This window comes from Heliangelus exortis, chromosome 7 (genome assembly GCF_036169615.1).
Source record: "Heliangelus exortis chromosome 7, bHelExo1.hap1, whole genome shotgun sequence".
Taxonomy (NCBI): Eukaryota; Metazoa; Chordata; class Aves; order Apodiformes; family Trochilidae; genus Heliangelus; species Heliangelus exortis.
Genome location: NC_092428.1, coordinates 34,834,211 through 34,858,128, shown reverse-complemented (window position 1 = coordinate 34,858,128; position 23,918 = coordinate 34,834,211). Strand labels below are relative to the sequence as shown.

Here is a 23,918-nt window from a genome sequence, read left to right as displayed (position 1 = left end):
CTAACTCATTCCTCCTCCAAGTGAAATTAAGATGAATCAGGCTGTAATATTAATTATCCATTTTTCCAGGAACACTAATTTTCGTATCACCCTGTTGCTGCCTACATTTTTATGTCTGTGCCTGCTGCATGTCAAAGTTCTTGTCTAAGAGGGTGGCGAAGCGATCGAGGCAACCACAAACAGAACCTACTGAAGTGTGATGGAGAGGCTAATGGGGAAGGCCTACAATGCAAATATTAACTGTGGCAATTGGACCAAGAGCCACATGTGGAACTAGACATGAGCAGTTTTCCATGAACTCTCAAGGTCATTTAGATCCTGCTCAGGTATTTTCCATTATATTTGATTAAATCCATTACCTTGTCTGTTGAAAATAAACCGCTGGTGCCTTCTTGCTAATCCCAGTGCTCCTAACAGACTATGGACAAATGCTTGCTTACTCCTATTTCTCTCAGATGCTTTTGTTACCTCCTCGGTTTCTCCTGCTTCTCTGCTTACTTCCCTTAAAAAGGCAAAAATGGTTCTCTCCAGAAAGCTAGCGGGTGCACTGCACTGCACCCAGATATCACCCTGTGTCTTTGACACTCCTGAATGTCAGGGGCACCTATCTACCAAGTTCTGCTTCTCTAGCTTAGATTACACTTGCTTCTCTCAGGCTTCCCTACATTTCACCCTCATAAATTGCTTCTCACAAACATCTGTTAATGTCTGTAAACCTTGCTCTCCAGATGATGTTTCCAACTTGTTTTCATGGTGCTGAGTACATCCTCCATCCTAACACCCTGTGCTGCATCTCACACTACTAAACATTGCTTTCCTTGTAACTCCTTGACCAGTCACTTACAGTATGAGACTTTCTCCTTATCTCACCATCCTCTTAATCCAACCTACTTTTCCCTTAGCAATTGCCCCACTTCTGTGGATTTCTCTATTATTCCTACTAACAGCATGAAAATCTACCTTTTTATTTCTAATGTGTTTCCATCCCTCCTGTGTTTTTAGCCAGATTCTGTTTCCTCAATGTTTCACTATTATTTTCAAAGTGGTATGTCGAAACCTGTTGTAGTGTAGTTCTTTTTCCTCATAAAAAGCCAAGGTTATTTGTGTGCTCCATAGCTGAAATTGGAGCGCTGTCCTAAAGCTTCTCCATGAATACCCTTCCTTGGAATGTTTCCAAAGCCCAATGTCACCCTGACAGGCACAATGGTAATGTGACCTATGGCTAATCTCACACTGGCTTTTAGCATGTTAACTGTGTGTGTTGCCATTTCTCTTAGTTGGAGACTCTGACTTTCTTTACAGACTGGTGTCCTCAGTTAATTTATAGCTGCAAACTACGTTTTCCTTGGTGAAACAGTCTAAAAGGTTCACCAGTAACACTTCATCACAAGTTACTTGCTTTGAGGATGAAGGATGACATAGCCAATTACCAGATAGCAATTCTCATTTTAACTAGATATTTTCTGAGCTTCCCCATGGATTTTTACATTGTGCTTTTCCTTCTGGGCCATGGCTTGAGTTTTGATGCTTTCTTTTGATAGGAGAGCTATACTTTTCGTATCCTCACCTTCTCAGAAGATAAAATAATTCTGTTGCTTTTAATTAAATATTATCACTTCTGACAATTCTTAATGATTTAATCCATCCAGTACCATTAACATGTGATTAACCTAGGTCAACTTATCCTGGAAAGGGAAAATCTGAGAATGCAAGAATTTTTGCTTTCAAATCATACCTCGCTGTTTTAACAGACTAAGAAGCACAAAAATATGCATACAAAGAATAATTTAGTACCTTACTAAAATTCCTGTCTCGCAGATTTACAAAACATTTTAAAAAGGCATATGAATCTGTTCACTTTTCTGCTGCACGTTCCACAGGATTAATGGTAAAGAATATGAAAAATGACAAGATGTGGCTCTTGGAATGAGGTCCGTAGTTTGGGTTCAAGACTGAGCACTGAAAAAGCTAAAGCTCGCTAAGGACAAACTTATACTGTAAAGACAATCACCTCATGAAATTTTGTGAGATGGATATAAAAACCATAGATGTCTTGCAGGGAATTCTCATATGTGCAGCTCATATTGTTATTTGCAGAATAACTCCCTCACTGGATCTTGCCATTCTAAAATGAAATCGGGGCATTTGAATCTGAAAAATCCTACAACTCAGAAAAAATAAAAAGGATAAAATTCAGATTAATTTTGAGTCCAGAATTAGTTCAGAGAAAGATCCCAGTGTATAAAAATCATTAAAAATCAGGTTTTTAAAAAGTTACAGGTTGCTTTTTCTATGTCTTGCAACTAAATTTCCCTAGGAGACATTAATCAAATAGCTCCACAGTTCAACACCTCCAGGTAGAGTACTGAGGCCTGCATGGCTTAGCAATGGCTACTCATCATAGCAAATGGCAACAGGTATGCATCCTATCACAACACCTTTGTCTTGGCTGTCAGACATTTTTGCCTGAAGCAGACTACCCTTCCTCCACCCACCATGCTCCACTTTGCTTTCAGAAGTGAGGGTTGCAGACAGTGGGGACATCCCAAACACGTCCCTGCAACAAAGCTGGTGACAAGGAGGAGGACAGATGAGCTCATGCTTTCTCCCGTGTTACTGTCACTGCTGCTTCAGTGTTTAGATGGGCTTCACAGAGCTACAGCAAAATGCATCAGAAAGCTAGTGCTCTGCAGAAATACGGGGCTACTGTGTAAGTCCATCAGTCTGAATGCTGTGAGGGACCACAAGCAGGATTGGGTGGCCAAGGGGTCCCTGTGAGTCTGCCAAGGCCAGAGTGGCTGCAGGGCCATGCTGCCCACACCTATCCCTCCATGCCTGGTGGGACTGTAAAAGAGATTGTAAAAAAAGTTGCCTTAGCAACAGGGTTTCAGCACATGTCTTGGAACAGTGTGTGTTACCCTTCTGTGATCCACCAATATTGCCATCTGCTATAGTAATGGTTCTTGATTTCCAGCTCAACAAGGCACTGCTCTGGTACTAGGTCTGACCACAGATATCTCAGGTACTCTGTCATTACTTTTCAGGGCATTATGGTTTTTCAATCTGTAACTTACCAAAAATAAAAAGAGAAAACAGATCTGGCAGAAAAAAAAAGTCTTTATTCTGTGTAAAGATATCATAATTTCCTGAAGTAAACCTGAACACTGGATGATTCATTCCATATCACCACATTTATTTTGCTAAGGCCTGTACAGTATGTAGCTAGTATAGCTTCTCTATACCACTATGGAGTGAAACTTGTTTTGACTGGCACTGTATTAATGTCTTATCTAGAAATAATGGCATTTAAATATAGTCAGTCACTGCCTTTTCTTCTAAAATACATTCAAATTGGTATAGATCTTATATAGGATTCAAAATTCAGTATGCCAGGTCTTAGCAACATTTCATATGCTGTTCACCAAAGGCTCTTTAAAGCAAGTCTGTCGTAGCCTTGTTTGGTTTTGCATGTCCTTAAGTGACACACCACTAAACCTAAGTATACTGCTGCACATCACTGTGTTAATTAAATACATGAGAAGGAATGCAACCATAGAAACATGGGAATTTCTGTTCTTTTTCACTGTATACAGAAAGTGTATTAATATTGCATTCCTTGATTCTTATATCAAAGGTGTAATAACATGGTAAAAATATATGCCAGGATCGGTAGCTGAATTACAAGCAGTGAGGATGTGACCTGGTCAGAAACAGGAATTTAAGGACTGAAGGGACAGAGACACAACTGGTTCAAAAAGGAGAACTGCAGTAGAGTGCCATGGGCTGCCCCAAGTTGCGTGTTGGGCTGGGATGTGATTTACGCTTTCTGGAGAGGCACACCCTAGCTGAGAAGCGAGAAAAAATTGTGCAGGTGGAAATAACATCCAACATGCTCCAACATTATGCAGCTCCGCACATGCATAATACTTGTATTCTCTAACCACTGAATTCTGAAAATTATAGTTGTAAAGAAACAGAAATAATAGTTAGCACTTGGAACTAGATGGTCTCAAGAATATGACAGATATTAGCTCTGCACAGTCCAGGCACATATGGAAGAAAACAACTGTCCCACAAAGGTCAGCTTCACAACTCTAGCCTGTCCTACTGGCTCTTTTTCTGGATTTTTTTTCACTATCCTATATCCTACCAACTCAGCTTCTAAAGTTGAGTCCATTAGAATAGTTCAGTTGGAAAGGACTAGCAACAATAATTCAGTGGCAGTTAATTTATTTCAGAAGTTGCCACAAGCACAGAAGATTTTCTTGACAAAGAGGGAAGGCAGAGAGAAGATGTGAACAGCTCTTGACAGGGCTTGTTTTGGCAAAATAATGCTGGGGACTCTGGATGGCTTGTCTAAGCTGCTGGATATTTTAGTGGCCCAGGTAAACGTTCTCATCAAGGACAGATCTAATTATAAAAGCCTCTGTCTTTCTCTGCTTTTCTAGAAACAAGCCCAAACAAACAAAAAAAATCCCTCAGACCTCTTCCTCCCTGAAACTCTCCTGGTTGAAATTGAGTCAGCTCTGTGCTATCTATTTGCCCATTAGCATATTGAAGCCATATGCCACTTCATGCTTTTGTCCAGCTGACCAAGCAGCTGTCTTTCATCAGTGTACAACTCTCCTGTCCTTACTGAGTTACATGTCAGCATAGAAACAGTGGTCTACCTTGATGTTATTTTCAGAAGCAAACAGTCTATGGATTGGGAAGAGGAATGCAGTGGGGTAAGAGACTCCCCTTATGGCTGGGTGTTTGACCACACCTGCAGAGCCAAGACACACACTCAAGAGCCTGGAATCTCAAAAGGCAGGGTACACAGGTGCATCATGTCCCCACTGACAACATTTTTCTGTATTAAGTGATGGTTAGGAAGAAATACGCTGTAGCATCCCATTAACAACACAACTCCCACCCTACATGGGACAGATTTTTTCTGAACCTGTAAAGTGAGCAAAGGATCCACAATTTCTGTTTTCATCTCCAGTTGTCCTCTTAGAAATTGTGCTACGTACTGCCATGGTGGACATCTCACTGCCTCTTTTGTCCTGGGTTAGCATTGCTCTCTCTGAAGCTGGGTTGACATCGGACTCCGCGGTTTCTACGGCACTGCAGCTGAACATCTGAATCAGACACCTCCTGAACTAGAAAGTTGAAAAAAGGGAGATCAGACAAAACACATATGGAATTTTCTATAAAGCTGTCTGTGTTATAGCTACAACTCCTGTAAATTCTCTCACGAATCACTTAGGAATATCAAGAAATAGCCCTGTGTGTGCCTGTGCCACTATGAAGAACTCTAAAACTGAGAAACAATGGTATTCTTTAAAGATCCAGACTACTGGAAAATCATATTCTAAAAAATATTTTCCTTTTCTTCTTGTTACTAACCACATCTAATGGACAGAATTTATAATTTCTCCAGGCTTCTGAGTTGCTTCCATATGCTAATACTCAGGATTTCAAAGATGGTTTGTTTCCATGTTGTTCATCTCCATAGCTGGAGTAGGACCAGCATACAACTGCCATGTATTGAGAGCTCAGGGTAATGTCCAAAGGATGCAAGACAAGCAATACCTCTCTCTGCAGGACTGAAGAAATAGATATATTCATCACTTCTTATTCAACAGTCACTTTACTGTTTTTCTCTTGTCACTTACATGACAAACCAGGCCCAAACCAGGACACTTACACTGCATGACATCACCACTCTTTGTACCTATGTTCATTGCATAAATTCTTGAAGTTTAGTATTATGCCTGTTGCCACACTGAACATACATCTCTGGTTCATCCCCTTGTCAATTCTCCTCTGCACCCAAATCTTTGCCCCCATTCCAGATAAGACAGCTCCCTGTCCTGTAGGCACATGAAATGCTTCTGCCCTCCTTGTACACACGACCACAAATACAGCATTTCCCCTGATACAAATTCAGCCTATTGAAAACTTCCACCTCAAAATCAACTCAGTGGTGCTGCATCCCTGAAGAATTACAATGTACTGGGAAAGTCTTGAAAACAGAATTTTCATACAGAAAACTGATGTTCACTAAGGGCTGTTTTTAATTTATAATATCTAAACAGATAATTATTCATGCTAATATTTTAATACTGCAGAGAGGCTTATTCTACCTTCCAGTAGGTAGATTTACCTGTTGTTTTTTTTTAGTTCTAAATGCTAGTACTGGATATTGTAGTGCTAGTTAACTAACATGTAGATAAAAATGATTAATTATAAACAATTCAAAATAATAAAATATGAGTGTTAAAGACACTTTGAGAGCATACAGTACCTGTTTGTTCATAAAGACATAAATAATTGGATTATAAACAGTAGCTGTTTTGGAAAAGAAAGCTGGAATTGCTGCCAGACGAGGATCCAGCTCGATGGAGGGGTGCACGGTGACAAGGATAGAAAAGGCAGCATATGGTGTCCAGCAGACTAGAAAGGCAATGATCATAACAACAACCATTCTAGTCACTTGTCTTTCAGGTTTCCTGGTAGTTCTCAGTCTGCCTTGCGTATCTGACACCTTTAAAGAAAAAAATAGAAGATTCAAGAAAGCAAACTGCAAGGCCTCCAACCAGTGAATTAAGTGAGAAGGCTAGTGATCTGTCGTGCTAGAAGGAAGGGACAACACTTCTTGTGTGTGACAGTACACAAGGATGCTGTTACTGGAACACAGGGTGCCAATGCTACTGCTGAAGGACATGAATTTTTGTATACTGTCATTATTAAACTTTCCTGTATGTATCCTCATATTTTTTTATTGTCAAAGTGAGAGCAAAAAGCAATTATTACGGCAATCTCTGACCACTAAAAGAGTGCTCAGGGCCTGGCACTGACTGCCCAGGGAAGTGGTGGAGTCACCAGCCCTGGAGGTGTTCAAAAAATGTGGGGACATTGTTTAGCAGGCATGATGGTATTGGCTTGACAGTTGGACTTGATGATCTTAGAGGTCTTTTCCAACTGTAATTATTCTATGATTCTGTAGTTGTATGTGGCTATAGAAAAACCTGTTGCTAGGTCTTGCAATAATACATGCTAATATGGAATTTTTGGTGTAGTGGCCTTTTAGTTTTCCACAAGAAATTATTTTGTTAGTTTTGCATATGTAGTGAAAACTACCTTTTGCATTGTAAAGTTGTGGCCACAGGGACTGAGGGGTTAGCAAACTTTGCCAAGTTAAAACAGTGACCCTCAAGACCAACTCCACATTGGCTGCAGAAAGAGGGTTGGTTGGGAACATCAAGATTCTTGTTCTTCTTACCTTTCTTAGCTTCTGCATCAGTTTCCCATAGGATACCATGATTACCAATAAAGGCACTATAAAACAGGTGGTGAAGAATGCAATGATGTATGTATGGTCAGCATAAGCTCCTGAGTACCTGTATAAACCAGAAAATAGATTTTGTATGTACTACTAATATGTGTTGTTATTTTCTTGAAGTACTGATTTTACACTTCAAAGCTGTCACTAGTATTCTTGTCACCTGTTTTTATTTAAACTGCCACTTTCCAACTCTAGTCACATCCACAGATGGAGTCCTGGGATATCTCCCTGGCTGCGGGCTACGAAAGGATCCTATGACCAGCATCACAAACTCAAACTGTTCAGGTGGGAAGGGACATACAGCCCCACCTTCTGCTCGCAGTGGAGTCAGCTATGGGGTCAGAACAGGTTGCTCAGAGCTTTGTTCATTCTCCTGAGAAATCTCATTCTCTTCTTTGAATCCTGACAAAAAGCACAAGGTATAGGACAGTTCTTTTAATTAGAGATAGAAGCTTCCCTTTTTAGAGAGTTCTAGGCTAATTTTGTTACAACTTTCTTTAAATCCATTTTTGCAGAGATGTACATCTTTAAACATTTCCTTGAAATTCATGTCCCTGAGACATCCTGAGCTACAAGTTCCATTTCTTTACCATACTCTGCAAGAGTGGCCTTACCAGTTAGGCTCACAAGTAGTTCCAATCTTACTGGTGGTGTAACTGCTCCAACCCATCACTGGTGGAATGGTCCAAATGAAGGAAAAGGTCCACACAAAGGCAATACCTCGGGCTGCATGCTGCCCCCTCAAGTGCATATTTCCCAATGGGTGGCAGATGACAATGTACCGCTCAAAAGCCAGCAGAGCGAGAGACCAGAGAGCAACAATGCCTGGAGTAAAAAAACACAGTTGGTATCAAAAATTGGGTACATTCACTGTAAAGCAAACACCATCCCACATCACAGAATTGTTTATGTTGAAAGGTATCTCTGCAGGTCACCTTGTTCAACACCCCACACACACACTCAAGTGTGATCCATACAGCTGGCTGTCCAGGATTTGTCCAGCTGGATTCTTAATAACTCCACAGATGGAGACTCCACAACTACTCTAGGCAAGCTGGCCACACATCACATCAGGCACCTTTCCTATCAACCCAAGTTATGAAAGGATGTGCAATTCATGTGCTTGAATAATATTTATTAAGAGCATGAGATTTTCATATTTGCCTTCTTTGTCAGCCTAGAGTATAATGACTACAAAACCAAGCAGCTAATTGGGTCATTTAACTGACAATTACTTCTTTTTTTTTCATTCAGTTCTACTCTCAAAAGTAGAGTTCTACTCCACTCCTTTTCAGTCTGAGGATCAGCAGTGTGCCTTATTCAGAGCAGTGACAAGCATTAGGAGGATATCTTTGCTACACAGCTTCTGAAACAGAATAAATAAGGCAGGAATGAATGTCTGTCTCCAGTAGATGTCCCATTCTGAACTAATTTCCCATTTATCCTGCACAGGTGTACCTACACAGGGAACAATGTGTTGAACATTTTCCCTTTTAGCATATTTCTAATATTTTTTCTGTAACTGGTAAAACAATGCCAAGAAAAAGAATCACAAAAAGATGTCAGTGTGTGAAGTGACTGTTGCAGGTGTGTCACGGTTCTTCAGACCACTGGATGGGAGCTAACATAAGATGGTTCTGTGTTATGATATTTTCCATGGTTTAAGAGCAACCACTCTTTTTCTCTCTCTTATTTATTCATGTAAGAACACACCTAAACACAAACCTTGAAAACAGTTATAGACAGTGATTTTTTTTTCCCTGACATTCTCTTACCAAAACCCCCACAATGCTGTTATTCTATTACCAAGCTTTGTCTCATTATATTACAAATATTAAATGATCAGCATCCATGCAATGATGTGTAACAGAGGTAGTGATATGTGTTACTTGCTTGCATGTGAGGTCTACTACAGAAAAAACGTAACTGGGGAAAGAACAGTGAGTCCAAAGGCAGGCAAAGTCAGTGCCTTTGGAAGCTGCAGCATAGCTAGTACAGAATATTGGAGGAAGATGAAGGAAAATAACATAGAAATACAAAGAAAATCAAGCTTACCAAAAAACGTGACAGCAAATCCTTCCAGTACACAAGCCCAGTATCCCATATAAAAGTAACCTTTGAGATTTGTTAAAAAGCTGATGGTGCCACCAGTCAGAGAGACCAGGAAATCAGCCACAGACAAATTGACTATAACATAATTGACAGGTTGTCTCAATTGCTTGAACTTAAAAGTTACCAGGATTACAGCCAGGTTCTCAGCAAGCGACAGAGAGGTCACCACCAACATTACTGCTGCCAGAAGCCTGAAGTGCCAGGGCTGGATGGAGTCCAAAGGACGACGGAAGGGATCCCATCTGGTAGGACCAGAGGAACTGGACAACAGCGACTCGTTTCTAGGTGCTCTGAATCCATCCATTTTTTCTCACTAGCAAAAATACGTTGTATAATGCTGGAGTTTCTAATTTGTAAATAATATGCAGGATTAAAAGCAGAAAATTGCTGTCTCCAACTGAAGTGTGAACAAATTCTCCATGTTTCTGCTTTCCAATAATAGTCCAGGAAACAAAGTTTTGGTCAGAGGAAAGTTTAGTGCTGTGGAGTGAACAGGCATCAGGAATGAGTGAGAAAATCTCTAAGAGCAACTTCTGCCCCTCTCTGTCAGCAGTCTCCTGCCTCTCTCCTGCTGCTGCTGTGTCTTTATCTGTAATAAAACCTAGCTACAGAAGCTGCAGGTTTCCTCCCCCTGCAGCAGCGAACAGCTCTGTGCTCAAATATCCCTCAGATCATCCCTTCTCCATGGGCACAACTGAAGCATTTGCTTGGCTCCCTCCCTGAGCACGGGGAAAATGAAGCTTTCCGTTCATTAACAGGGAGGGTGGAAGGATCTTCCCCATGCCCTGCACTGCTGGAGCACAGAAACGGGGGGGAGGGGGGCTCCCACCTGACATGTTCCCTGGGAAGACTGCAGCTCTGAAAAGATTAATGCTGGACAACTACAGCAGCTGTAAACATACAGAGAGACTGCACTACAACCCCCTGCCCACATCCCAGCTACCTTATGTTAGATGTTATTCAGGGGAATTTCAACTTCTATCAGACATTATAATTGTTATCCGTGATGAAATCACAACCATTATAACAGCAGCTTTAGTAATAAAAACTCAAAAATGCACCACAATATTTTAAAGATCGAGTTAGTAAATATGTTAAAAAATAAAACCGTACAGCAGGAAAACTGATAGCTAGTCACAGATTTCTGATAAAAATGACTGGAAGTATCTCAACTCTTTAATAATTCTTAGCAGTTATGATTACTTGAGTTTGTTTCCCAAGATGAGTAGCTCTGTCACCTCTGCACCCTAATGAGACAAAATACTGCAACAGATAACTCCACTACTCCCATTCTAAAGGGCTGCCAGTAATTATTTCACAAATTAAACTGGATATCCCAAAAATACGAAAATCATTCAGCTCTGTGTGTGTTGTTAGTGTGGTAATTCTTGGGGAACATAATAGGTAATTAGAGTCCTGCAGTATTAACCACAGTCAAAAATGCAAAGACAATCCAGTTCCCATTTTGGAGAGTTCACACTTCAGACACACATCATAGACAACCCATCAATAAACAAATATTTTGAGAGCTGGAATGAAGGTGAAAATGAGTAACACTATATATCCTACTTACCATAACCAAAATAACAAAGGTATTTTTAAATGGTTAGTATATACTCAGCACTAAAGGAAAGAGACAGTGCTTAAGCAGATCAAAACTATCAACAAAAATACTCACAAAATAATACTTATTCAACAGGAATATTTAAAAATTTGAAGCGTCATAAATAAAATAAGGATCAATACAAAGAAACATTAAAATGTCTCTAGCCAGTTCTTGTATGATAGGATTCAGCCTAGCTCCACTGTCTGAATACTACAGCAGAAGATCCAGACCACAACTAAAATCAAGGTTGAATATTGCATTGTTTGAAATTATACATTATTTTAAATTCTTGTGGGTGTCAGAATTAACCTAGAACTCTGAATTTACCATACCACAGAATAGATAGTATCTGCACTACTGTAATGTACAAATCTATTGACTGCACATTAACTCCCCTTTAAACAATGGTAAATTATTGTTTCCAGGTATTTTGTTGCTGTTTTATGCTGTCATTGAACATTGTTCAAGTTGTTTTTAAAAGTTTTTATTTTGGTTACACTTTAAATGCATTCTCTTTACTTTAGCTTGCGTTTCTTTTTTCTTTAAAGTCCTTTAGAAATATTTTTATACTGTCTTGGTTTTGCTTGTTTTTCAGCAGGTCATCTTACCACTGAAAGTGATTCTCTGTGACATGCTCTGTTATTACAAGTTACAGCAGTTGCACTTATTTCAACATCTCAAGTTTGCATTTGTAACTTTGCTCTACATTTGCTACCCATCTGGCACTGCAGGTTTGTTTTTTGTTTGGTTTGGTTTTTCCTTGACCAAGTAATACAGAGATGGATATTTCTTTTGCATTCTTGTTGCTAGACTTTTTTCTGAGGTCAGTATCAGATAGATTTAGATAGACAAAGCATTGCCTGATGAGCACAGGGAGAACAGGAGCATCTCAGGTATCTAAAGAGATAGCTTTTCTCCAGCACTGTATGACAAGTCCTTTAACTCCATTTATTAAGTTTTTGTCTTCCATTAGTGCCAACTTTTTTTTCCTGGACTTCCATATACTGAAAGTTTGTTGATAAACTTGGAGCATACACACTGAAGATTTCCTGTTCATCATTATCTCACATGCCTGACTTACTGCAGTCTGAACAGCCTGAACATCCAAGAGCCAATGCAAAAAATCATCAGTAAAATAGGCTTTTCTAGTTGATCAAGCTGTGCCACTGAAACATTTGTGTCTTGGTGATCAGTTTGTGAGTGTGCCCCTACAGACAGTGCTACAGATGTTGGAACCTGCTTTTTAAAACTGATTCCCCCTATCTGTTGTGTTTTGGGGTTTTTTTAGCTGCAGTTTTATTTTTTCACTGTTATTGAAAGCCAGCAATTGCATATTTGAAGTCTGTTCTCAGAAAACACTGAACTATCATAATGGAAAAATTTTGGCCTTGCCCTTTTGAGTGACTTGGAGGAATTATTTTGCTTCCTTGCTCATTAAAATAATGAGAGTGGAGATTTCCTTTTCTCAAAAGATTGAAGCTGTGTACAAAAGGGGCATTCGACACTGGTTAAGATACCAGCATGGTTGCAGGAACTTCAGTAACCAGCAATACATAAAAAAGCTGGCGACTAAACAAAACATGCTCTATTAACTACAAATAGTTAGAAGAATCTAAGTCAAATTAAAAGGAAAACAAATAAACAAAAAAAAGGCAAGCCCATACTGAGCACCAAGAAAGGAAATAATTTGTTAGCAGGCTGCATTTACTTAAGACACATTAACAATATCTTGCAGCTTGGGGCCTCATCTGAGCAGGTAAGACTGTTTAATTTATTATAGCTCCATGCTTTGCAAAACACAGTTAAACCCAATTCCTTGGGCATTGCATAAAAGCAGTTAAATAAGAGACAATTATTTCATATTTGTATTGATTCTAAGTGAAATAATTTTGGTGTCACTATGAAAGATTTCCACAGATTTTTTAGCTTTTCACCCACTTGCTCTCACACGGTATTAATCTGTGAACACTTCAAAGAAAGGCATTTGGGACCAGACCTGAGTGGGAATTAGGAGACTGAAGTGGTACCAAATTCAGAACCTCCTCCAAAAATTAATCTGTTTCCATCCCTGGTGAAGTAGCAGTGATTTCTACACCCTTGGGAAACCTTGAGCTGGCTCTGCACTGAACAATTAATCTTACGGCAGCAAGTAGAAGCCTCTACACACAAAAAAAAGCAGAGCAAAACCAACCAACCAAACTGTTCACTATTTCCCCTGTAATCATCACAAACTCCTTCTACAACATTCAACTTTAATCCTAATTTTTGTAGCAAAGCCAGATTTTTGTCATGGTTAGACCTCAAGCAGCAGCAGGTCACAAGGTGATTTTTGCTCTTCTTACAGCAGAGAGGCCACAATTTCTCACTTTTTTTCTCTTACAGACACATTTGGTTCCTTTTCTTTCTGCTTGTTCAAGGAAGACAATAAAAGACACAAGGATGTAAAACTGGTTTCATGAAGATTTATGTGACCACTGCAGTCAGTTCTACATTACACAAAGACCCAGCAGACAAGTCGCTGGAGGCTGAGAAGTGTTCAGCTTGTATGTTCATTGATCAAGTAGGTGCCAAATAAAAACTGAGAAAAAATCCTAGAAACAACCCCAAAGCCAAGTATCATCTGTTCATTTGCACCACCAGCTCTTCAACAGTTAAAAATTGTTATGGGAAAGTCCCTGTAAACAGTTATCTGCTCAATTTATAAAGGTTTTAATGTGCAAACATTTATGCACATTAGTTGACTCTAGATTCAGGACTGAGTTTCCAGTTCCTCAGGTAGTTTTCCAAAGTAATTCTTTAATGAAACAAAATCAGTAAGAGCCACTATCCAGCCAATGGTATCTCATTAGTGTGATATAAATCAAGCATAACATGACCTCGTCTTCTACTCAGATTTATTTATACTTGTTTGGGGCCAAGTCTGTTACTCTCTTTTGGATAAATTTTATTATATAACATTGATGGTGTTCCAACTGTTAGTGCCTACCCCAGAAATTCCCAAGGAAAACGGGAAAAAAAAAGGAAAAATCCCTATCTGCCATTTGACAAAACATCACATCTATATATCTGTCTATAACGAAATATCTTTTGTTGGTGGTGTCGTACAGAATTTATTCTCAAGAACAAAAAATTCCTCACATTTCTGTAGGTTTCTTTTGCAATGGAAACATAACTTGAAATTTGACAGAACCCTGAACACCAGGCACAGGTTCCATATAGCTGCTTATTACTTTACCTGCTTGAAGATAACACATGCTTCAGTCTATGGAGAAAGTGCAAGGCAACATTCAACATACGGTTTTTAAACATCGCTTATTTTTAACATTCCCACCCAAAAGAAAACTATGGAAACAAAACGAAGTTACATTTTGCAACTAGCCACAGTAATTCAGCAAAGTGTATGAAAAGAAACATTAGTAGAAAGCCAAATAAACTGTGTCTATTCAAATGGCAAGAGTACTTAACTGAAGCAATTACAGATCAATAGTTACACATCAAGCAAAGTTTCCATTCGGAGTCACAAGCTTCCTAAGACTTGAACTTTCATCCAAGGCTTAACACTGCATATCACCATCTGAGTTTTAAACCATTACTGAGCAGCAGTGATAAACATGACACTGTTCTCTTTGCTTCCTGAGCTTGGCTGACATGCTCTGAAACAGTCATACGGACTGACAAACACACGGGGAAGTCCATTCGCACAAGTTCACTTTCTCTTCAAATACGTTTAAACATAACCTACCTATAAAACTAAAAAAATTTATAATAGCATTACAATTGCTAGCCCATATTTTCTATCAGTGTATTATAACAAAGTGTCCCTTCCGGGACATCTCTGGGGATGGATTTTCCCTACCGACCTCAAGAAACCAACAAATAAGGAAATACATGGAGTCAGTGGGGAGCATAGACCAGACACCTAGATAACTGCAGAAAATTGTATCACACTGTCTCTTTTGCATGAGTTATTTGCTTCTTAATACATGCAACTATCTCAGATGATCCAGCATTGAAAATAAATGTTCTAACCACTTCACTGATTTGGGAGCACTTATAACAACTGCTGTAAAGGTAACTTGAAAATCTGCATACAGCTGGAGTGCTATGTACAAGACCACTGCCCTTAACTCTAACAAAGCTGTCTGGATTTGCCCACACAGATATGCCTGTTAGCTCAGGGACCAGTAACAGCAGCATCACTTTCAATGGCTTCCAGTTAACTGGGCACGGGTTATTTCCATTAAATCCTGCAGTCCCAGATAGCACTTCAATCACCTAGTTTAAAGCTGATTCAGGTATGTGTACACCACTGCAAGGACTGGAGACTGCTTTATCACAAAAAAAGTGGAAATGAGTTTACCACAGAGAAATTTGGGACCACAGAATTTTAATGCAGAATAATGAAAAGTCCTTTTCCCCCAATACAAGTCAGTGTCAAGTCACCTTTTGCCTTTATAACTCAGGATGACACTCACAGCTCTGCTCTGAGGGCTCAGCCTCTGGCCTGGGACCAGGGGAAAGCACTGCCATTCTGAAATGCACTCTGGGCTGGGGCAGGGGTTCCGGAGTGACACCCATCCTGTCACTGCCAGGCTACAAGTGAGGTGGGAGTGCTTGCATCGGTCACAGCATTTCATGGACAACAGTGACAGAGCCAGCTGGTTTCTGGTGCTTGAAGAATACAAACTTAATTTGTGTGAGGAGCCTGTAAGCAACTTTTGGCAGTATCCAGCTGGCTCTGAAGTCCACAGAAGCCCAGTTTTAGGGCTCTACTTCTAGGATACCTTCACATTACTCTGGGAGAACATCTTGCTTCAGTTTATCCTGCAAATTGCTACAAGCTTGGCCTCTCTTACAAAGTGCCTCAGATCCACTGATAGAAAGTGCTGATCAGCAGCTAGATATTGTTATAAATCAGTGTTCATGAATATATAGAAAATCTACTCTAAAACATACACAGAACTGACCACCAGGCTGCTAAACGTCTCTCCTTTAAAGCTGCTCCAAAGCCATGGGAAGGAGTGGTATCAGCCTGGGTTGTGCATCCCTGCTCACAGCAGACAGGAGCTGGCCAAGAGGCATGAAGATCTAGACACCTGAGTCCCAGACCTTTTCCTGTTGGTGATGCTGACAAAAGACAGTGAGCTTCTAAGTGAGCCACAGAGCTGACACTGGACAGTGCTGGTACTCACTTCCGTGGCAAGGGCAAGGCTTAGCTAAGACAGTCAAACGCCTGCAGACACTGCACTATGAAGGAGACTAAATGTGAACTCAGAGTGGTGAAAAAATCCATCCAAAGTAATGCTACAACCAAACAGCTCTTCTCCAGTTTGAATGAGCTGAGTCAAGAGCTCAAAACCAGGCAGACAAATCATAATTATCTATTAAATAAATTTTCTATTCAACAGAGAAGGAAGTTGCATACCTGAGTCAACAACACATGGCTAACATAGTGTTTTGGTCAACACAAATTATTTTTACCAAGTTATTTTATAAGGTTTTCTCCAGTTACAATTATATAAACATAAATATTTTCTATATTATAAAATTATTGCAGTGAGCCAGTAACGCGTCTCTTTTCTGTTTGACTCTAAATAAAGTAAGACCATTTTTCAAGTACAGTAGAGAGTCATTAGGAGAAACTGGCAGAAACATCTGGCAGTTGATGATCAGAGACTCACATGAAATACTAAATTCAAAGTAAAGAAGAAAATTAAGTCTTGATGTGAAAACTAAGTGGTAATGCAAGACATGGATTATAATATAGGAATGGCATTTCTTGCAAAAATACAATGAAAATGAAATTAAAGGTTTTAATGGTTGCCAGACAGTTTTGGTTCTGTGTCACCTGGTTAACCCAGGACCAATCTGCTAATTTTCTTTTGGCTGTGATTTGTCTCCTGATTAATTTCCAGCACTATCTGCAGAAATGTTAGAGAAATAAAAAGCCTCATTATGGTAAGAAAGTTAGAATTTGGTTTAGTTAGGGTCTCAAAATTATTTGTGTGTTATTTTCAGCAAAGTTCTAATGCTATTTTCTAGCCACAAAACGCATCATATTAACTCACCTTTTGGGAATTAATTTTGCTTACTTGGAGACTGAAAAATGTGAAAGCCTACTCAACATCACTACAATATTAATATCTGAAATCCATCATCAACAGAAACAAAAGCAGCCAAGCTTTTTGCTTCACAGCAACAGCTGAATCTACTTTTACATGAAACAATTCCCGTATAACCCATGCAGGTTACTGGCAATAACACCTCCATGTAGTCCACCATTACACTGGCAGGATTTGTCAGTTCATTGCTTAACCACCCCATCCAGCACCCCATCCAGATTAAACTGATGGAATTCAACAGAATGCAGCATTACTAAAGGCTAATTGCAAGCATGCACTTCAAGACCTGTCTTGATCCTACATGACTTAATGTGTGGTTCTGCTCTAAACAGTATCTAGATTAGAATCAGAGGGAATCAGAGCCTGTGGATTAGAATCAGAGGGAAGGCCAACAAGGCTGATATCGTGATGGGAGTCTGTTACAGACCACCCAATCAGGATGATGAGGATGATGAATTATTCTACAGGCAGCTGGTGGATGTTTCAAAATCGTCATCCCTTGTTCTCGTGGGTGACTTTAACCTACCAGACATCTGCTGGGAACTCCACACTGCAGAGAGGAGGCAGTCTAGGAGATTCCTAGAGTGTATAGAGGATAATTTCCTGCTCCAACTAGTAAATGAGCCCACCAGGGATGGAGCCCCACTTGACCTTCTTTTCACAAACAGAGAGGGGCTGGTGGGAGATGTGGTGGTCGGTGGATGCCTGGGACTTAGCGATCATGAAATAATAAGAGTTTTCAATATTCAGGGATACAAGGAGGGTCGTCAATAAAACCTCTACATTGGACTTCCGGAGGGCAGATTTTGGCCTATTCAGAAGACTAATTCAGAGTATACCCTGGGAAACAGCCCTTGAAAACAAAGGGGTCCAGGAGGGATGGACCTACTTCAAGGAGCAAATTTTGAAAGCACAGGAGCAGGCTGTCCCAGTGTGCCGAAAGGCGAGCCGGCGGGGAAGATGACCAGTCTGGCTGAACAGGGAGACTTTGAAAGAAATCAGGGTTAAAAAGAGGGCCTACCAATTATGGAAAAAAGGGATAACTACTAAGGAGGAATTTAGGAATATAGTTAGGTCATGTAAAAAGAAAATTAGAGAGAAAACAGTACAACGTGAACTGAATCTCACCACCTCTGTGAAGGATAACAAAAAGTCCTTCTATAGATACATCAATAGCAAAAGAAGGGGCAAGGAAAACATCCATTCTTTACTGGACACAGGTGGGAATATAGCTGTCAAAGATGAAGAAAAGGCTGAGGTATTTAACACCTTCTTTACCTCAGTTTTCAACAGAAAGACAGGTTATCCTGAGGACAGATGGCTTCTGGAGCTTACAGAAGGTGACAAGAATCTAAACAGCCCCCCTGTAATCCAGCAGGAAATAGTCAGTGACCTACTGAGCTGCTTGGATCCCCACAAGTCTATGGGACTGGATGGGATCCACCAAGGGTGATGAGAGAGCTGGCAGAAGAGCTCGCCAAGCCTGTCTCTATCATCTACCAACAGTCCTGGCTCACTGGGGACATCCCAGATGATTGGAAGTTGGTGAATGTCACGCCAATCCACAAAAAGGGCTGGAAGGAGGACCCAGGAAACTACAGGCCCGTCAGCCTGACCTCAGTGCCTGGCAGGGTTATGGAACAAATCATCCTCAGTGCAATCACACAGCACCTGCAGGATGGGCAAGGGATCAGACCCAGCCAGCACGGGTTTAGAAAGGGCAGGTCCTGCCTCACCAACCTGATCTCCTTTTATGATCGGGTGACCCGCCTCGTGGATGAGGGGAGGGCTGTGGATGTGGTCTACCTGGACTTCAGCAAAGCCTTCGACACCGTCTCCCACAGCATTCTCCTGAAAAAGCTGTCAGCCTGCAGCTTGGACAGGAGCACCCTGTGCTGGGTTAAGAACTGGCTGGAGGGCCGGGCCCAGAGAGTGGTGGTGAACGGGGCTACATCCAGTTGGTGGCCGGTCACTAGCGGTGTCCCCCAGGGATCAGTGTTGGGCCCGGTTCTGTTTAATATCTTCATTGATGATTTAGAGGAAGGGATTGAGTCCACCATCTGCAAATTCGCAGATGACACTAAGCTGGGGGGAGTGTGGATCAGCTGGAAGGCAGAAGGGCTCTGCAGAGGGACCTGGACAGACTGGAGAGTTGGGCTGATTCCAATGGGATGAGGTTCAACACAGCCAAGTGCCGGGTCCTGCACTTTGGCCACAACAACCCCATGCAGCGCTACAGGCTGGGGACAGAGTGGCTAGAGAGCAGCCAGGCAGAAAGGGACCTGGATTGACAGGAAGCTGAACATGAGCCAGCAGTGTGCCCAGGTGGCCAAGAAGGCCAATGGCATCCTGGCCTGTATCAGGAACAGCGTCGCCAGCAGGTCTAAGGAAGTGATTCTGCCCCTGTGCTCAGCCCTGGTGAGGCCACACCTCGAGTACTGTGTCCAGTTCTGGGCCCCTCAGCTCAGGAAGGATATTGAGGTCCTAGAGCAGGTCCAAAGGAGGGCAACCAGGCTGGTGAAGGGACTCGAGCACAGACCCTATGAAGAGAGGCTGAGGGAGCTGGGGCTGTTCAGCCTGAAGAAGAGGCGGCTCAGGGGAGACCTCATCACTCTCTACAACTCCCTGAAAGGAGGTTGTAGCCAAGTGGGGGTTGGTCTCTTTTCCCAGATGACTTTCAACAAGACAAGAGGGCATGGTCTTAAGTTGTGCCAGGGGAAGTTTAGGTTAGATATTAGAAAGAATTTCTTTACAGAGAGGGTGATCAGACATTGGAATGGGCTGCCCAGTGAAGTGGTGGACTCTCCGTCCCTGGAGACATTTAAAAAGAGACTGGATGTGGCACTCAGTGCCATAGTCTAGCAACCGCAGCGGTGGGTCAAGGGTTGGACTTGATGATCTCTGAGGTCCCTTCCAACCCAGCCAATTCTATGATTCTATGATGCTGGATATTGGATACTATTAAGAGTATTCAGGCATCTACATAAAACACCTCTATTCCTTCCTACCCACTTTGAACAAAGCATAAATATCTCCCCAGATACATATTCCTATATGCATCAGATCGTTCAGGGTTAATTTTTTTAAAACTCCTGTATTTGTTACAGCTTAACAAAAAACTAGCATATCTTCCAGCCCATAAAAAATAAGGCTTAGTAATCCAAATGATATTAAATTCTCTCACCAAAACTGAGGCCCATCCATGAAGTCAGGGCTTCAACAGAGAAAATGATATGCAAGGAATTAGCAAAAATACACCAAAACAGCACTGCCACCACCTCTTTATTTTGCTGTGCTAACAACAGAAACTGTTAGTCACTGCTGCCACCCAGCAGATGGGTGAATGCCAGCCAGCAGGTCTCAAAGCAGATCACACACCTAGAAAAGTCACATACTGTGCAAGTGTGGATAGAAGCCTTCTAAGCATTCCTTCAGGTTCAAAGCAGGATTAACTGCAAGGATAGCTTCAGGATGCACATAGAAAACTTGCAGACCAACTTAAGATTACCTTTGCATGAAATCCCACCACTCCTCTGAATGGGTGCTTTGGAAAATAATGCAAAGAGGAGTACAGAGAGAGAAGATTACGCTTTCTTATGCAAGGATGCAGGATGAACCAGCTGTGAATTTGTCACATTGAAAGGTAATGTACAAAGATAACTGCCCTTATCTTTTTGACTTTTCTGCATCTCGACATGATCATAGATAAAGATGATGTGCTGGGATACAGTAAGCATAGGCTGCCATGACCACAGATAAATGTCCACTCAGAACTGTCAGAGTAAGACTGAGATCCAGCACAAAGTAAGCTCCTTAACTCTCGAAAAAAACCCACATTATGCAACTTGATAAATGACTAGAAAGCAGATCACACTAATCTGATTTAGTATTAACATGGTTATGTGACTTCTAGCTTGCAACTGGCCTGGGCAGACTGGCAGGCTTGTAGATAAAGTAAGTAAATAATTTGTCTCCTGCATGATTCTAGGTAAGACATTTCACTGTCCATATTAACTGCACTAGCAGGCATGCACTGAGCAGGAGAGTTAACTGTCACCTTCCACATGACACTGTTTGGTGGATAAATTATCTCATGTACTTGAAGATAAATATTGTCTTTACAGATAAAAAATTTTTTCTTCAAAATGCATGAAGTTTTTTTGCCTTTCTTACATTTACAGATATCTCATTTCCCATTCTATTACTTCCTATCTACTTTCCTATTAAAGTAGCCATTTCCTAAATGTTTGTATTTGGAAAAAAAAGTAAAATCTTTTCACTATCCTTTTTCCTTTGAGAAGGTCCTTTAGAACTCTTCTTTCTATATCTTCTTACAACTACTGCTTCTTCGGCTTTTAATTCCTATTCTAGTGAAAGATGTTGTCAGACATTTTGTTCCTCCCAAACATGAGATCATATATTTGTCCTATTCCATTGACAATTAAAGAGTCCTTATGTTCTGCATAAACAGTTACAAGACATATATTTAAAATCATCTGAACTGAATTAAACTTTTCAGAATTATTTTAATCAGTATAAATCAATCAAATCTTTCATCTTACAGAACAGAGAACAAGGGAGGGGGAATGACTCCAGAGCCCCTGAATAGTGTGGAATAAGGCAAATGGTGCAGAAGAAAGGATTACTGTCATCATTCATTTGGCAAATTGGATTTCAAATAAGCAAAAATTAATGCCAGCAAGAAAAAAAAAAGAAAAAAAAAGTATTGGTCATTTGGCATACGAGAGAATAGAAAGTGGTGGTGTCAAAGTGAAGTTAAGCCTCATGATTTTACATATAGAGTGTACATGTGGAAAAAAAAAATATGTTCCATGCTAATACAGTATCTCATCTCAAGTGTTTGCTAATATCACCTATAGAAAACCTGCTAGGAATAAAACTGCATTACCATTTATTTCATTCAATAAATACTTGCAATCGGACATGGAGTGTTTCCTCCTAAAAGATTATTCAGAGCTAAGAAATAAGATTAAAGTATACAGGACATCTCTATTGCTGCATCTGTACCTTCGTATTTCCTATCCTCAACTACCACTCTGGAGTTTTGCAAAAGGGTTTGGATCTCTCAAGTATATCAGTACTTGCCACCATCCCAAAAGACATTTGCATATGAAAAGCAGAAAAGAGAGGTGGCACTGTAGCAAATGAGTGACAGAAAGTAAAACTGGCAAAGACTGACAAAGTTAGGAAAATCAAGACTGTACACATAAGGAGCTTTTTACTTCTCTTGTTTCTCACTCTGTCACTTTCTGATTCAGTGGTGTAAGTACCTGAATGCAGCAGCATCATCTTGTGCTTTTACAGCAGCCCTGCACTATTTTGGATACAGACAAGTGGCAGCAAGTGTAAGCAGCTAAAACCGCAGCACAGACAGGCACATGGCAGTCACTGCCACACTAGTAACATAATTCAAAATAATAACAACATTACACTTAAAATTATCATCATCCTACTGTAAGTACAAGGAAACAATATTAGTGACATGAGAGACTGATGACCTTGTTTCCAAGATACCTGCTGACAGCAACATATCTATTTTTTAAAACCGATTTTCATTCATTTCAGTGGCGCACATGTTCTAGATGTTGATAGTAAATATGAGAGGAATGAACCCAGAGACCATTTCAAACACTATAGTTTTGTATTTTTCTTTAAAATTAAGTGAAATAGTACTACAGTGCCCCCAGGTGGTGTAAATTCTATTCTGTCCTGTTGTCTTTTCTAGGAGGAGATCTCTGTAAATAACACTAATCTTCAGCAGGCTGAATGAATATGGAAAAAAGTTGCACAGGAATGCAAAGCACAGCATAAGCAGGATTTATTTATCTATTTAAGGAAGGCTCTTTGCTTGAGTGTCTTGACAGCTCCTGATTTTTAAAAAGCATTCTTTTTTCATTTTTTAATATCTGTGGAAGAAATCTAACAAAGCACCCAAAGAAATCTTAAATAACTGCATCATGAATTATAGGAACAAAGACAGATAGAAGAGATCCAGAGAAGAAAACCAGAAGAGAAAAGATGTAATAAATTCTGTATGTTGGCTTTTGTTGTGAAAAGCTCTTATGTGTTTAAAAACAAAACAAAACAAACAGACAAAAAGAGCAACAAAAAAACAACCAAAGCCAAACAAGAGATGGTGTATAATTTCTCATATTTTATATGATTTCTACATATTCTGGCCTAATAGTGAGGAAAAAATGCATGAATAAAACTGTATGCCATAGATTTGTTATATAACCTGAAACTTTCTGAAATTATACTGTCATTGTTAATGAGCCTCCCAAAGGCTGTCATAGCCAAAAATATATTCCTGGTGTTTAACCTCTGGTGATGAATTGCATTTTCACCCTTATAGAAGAATTCTAGTCTGAAGGAATCAGTTTTCTGAAAATGTAGGAAGTCTTCATTGTGAATCAGTCCAGTAAAACCTTTTTGTTACTAAGAGCAGACATATAAAATGATTTTTTTTTTAGAGATGGACTACTTCACTACATTTCAAATAATTTCAGTATCACATATAACATAATTAAATGGTTGCAGGATGCCTAGCATTTATCACTGATTAATGTCTTCTTAAATAAATGCGAGGAAGATAAACATATCACCAGAAGAATCCTCTAATCAACAATAACTAAAAGGTTTGCCAAAGATTCTGGAAGATTATAATGACTGTTATCCTATCAAGATACTCTTAAAGAAATGGCCTCTCATCTTACAAATACCA

General features: G+C 40.2%; 1 protein-coding gene across 4 annotated transcripts in view; it reads right to left on the bottom strand.

Annotated features, from left to right (window-relative positions):
- Nucleotides 1-982: 982 nt before the first annotated feature.
- Nucleotides 983-23,918, bottom strand: part of LOC139798718 (opsin-VA-like) — a 29,396-nt gene continuing 6,460 nt past the window's right edge. The window contains exons 2-6 of one of the 4 annotated variants that reach the window (XR_011726927.1): nt 7,948-8,158; nt 7,271-7,388; nt 6,293-6,532; nt 2,919-5,144; nt 983-2,161 (exon numbers count right to left, since the gene is read on the bottom strand). Coding sequence is in view for 2 of the 4 variants with exons in the window: in XM_071749782.1 (XP_071605883.1) it covers nt 4,917-5,144; nt 6,293-6,532; nt 7,271-7,388; nt 7,948-8,158 (797 nt within the window). In the remaining 2 variants the exon portion in view is untranslated. Of the gene's footprint in view, nt 5,592-6,292; nt 6,533-7,270; nt 7,389-7,947; nt 8,159-23,918 lie in introns of all 4 variants that reach the window. The other 3 variants (XR_011726928.1, XM_071749782.1, XM_071749783.1) reach the window with 3 other exon arrangements.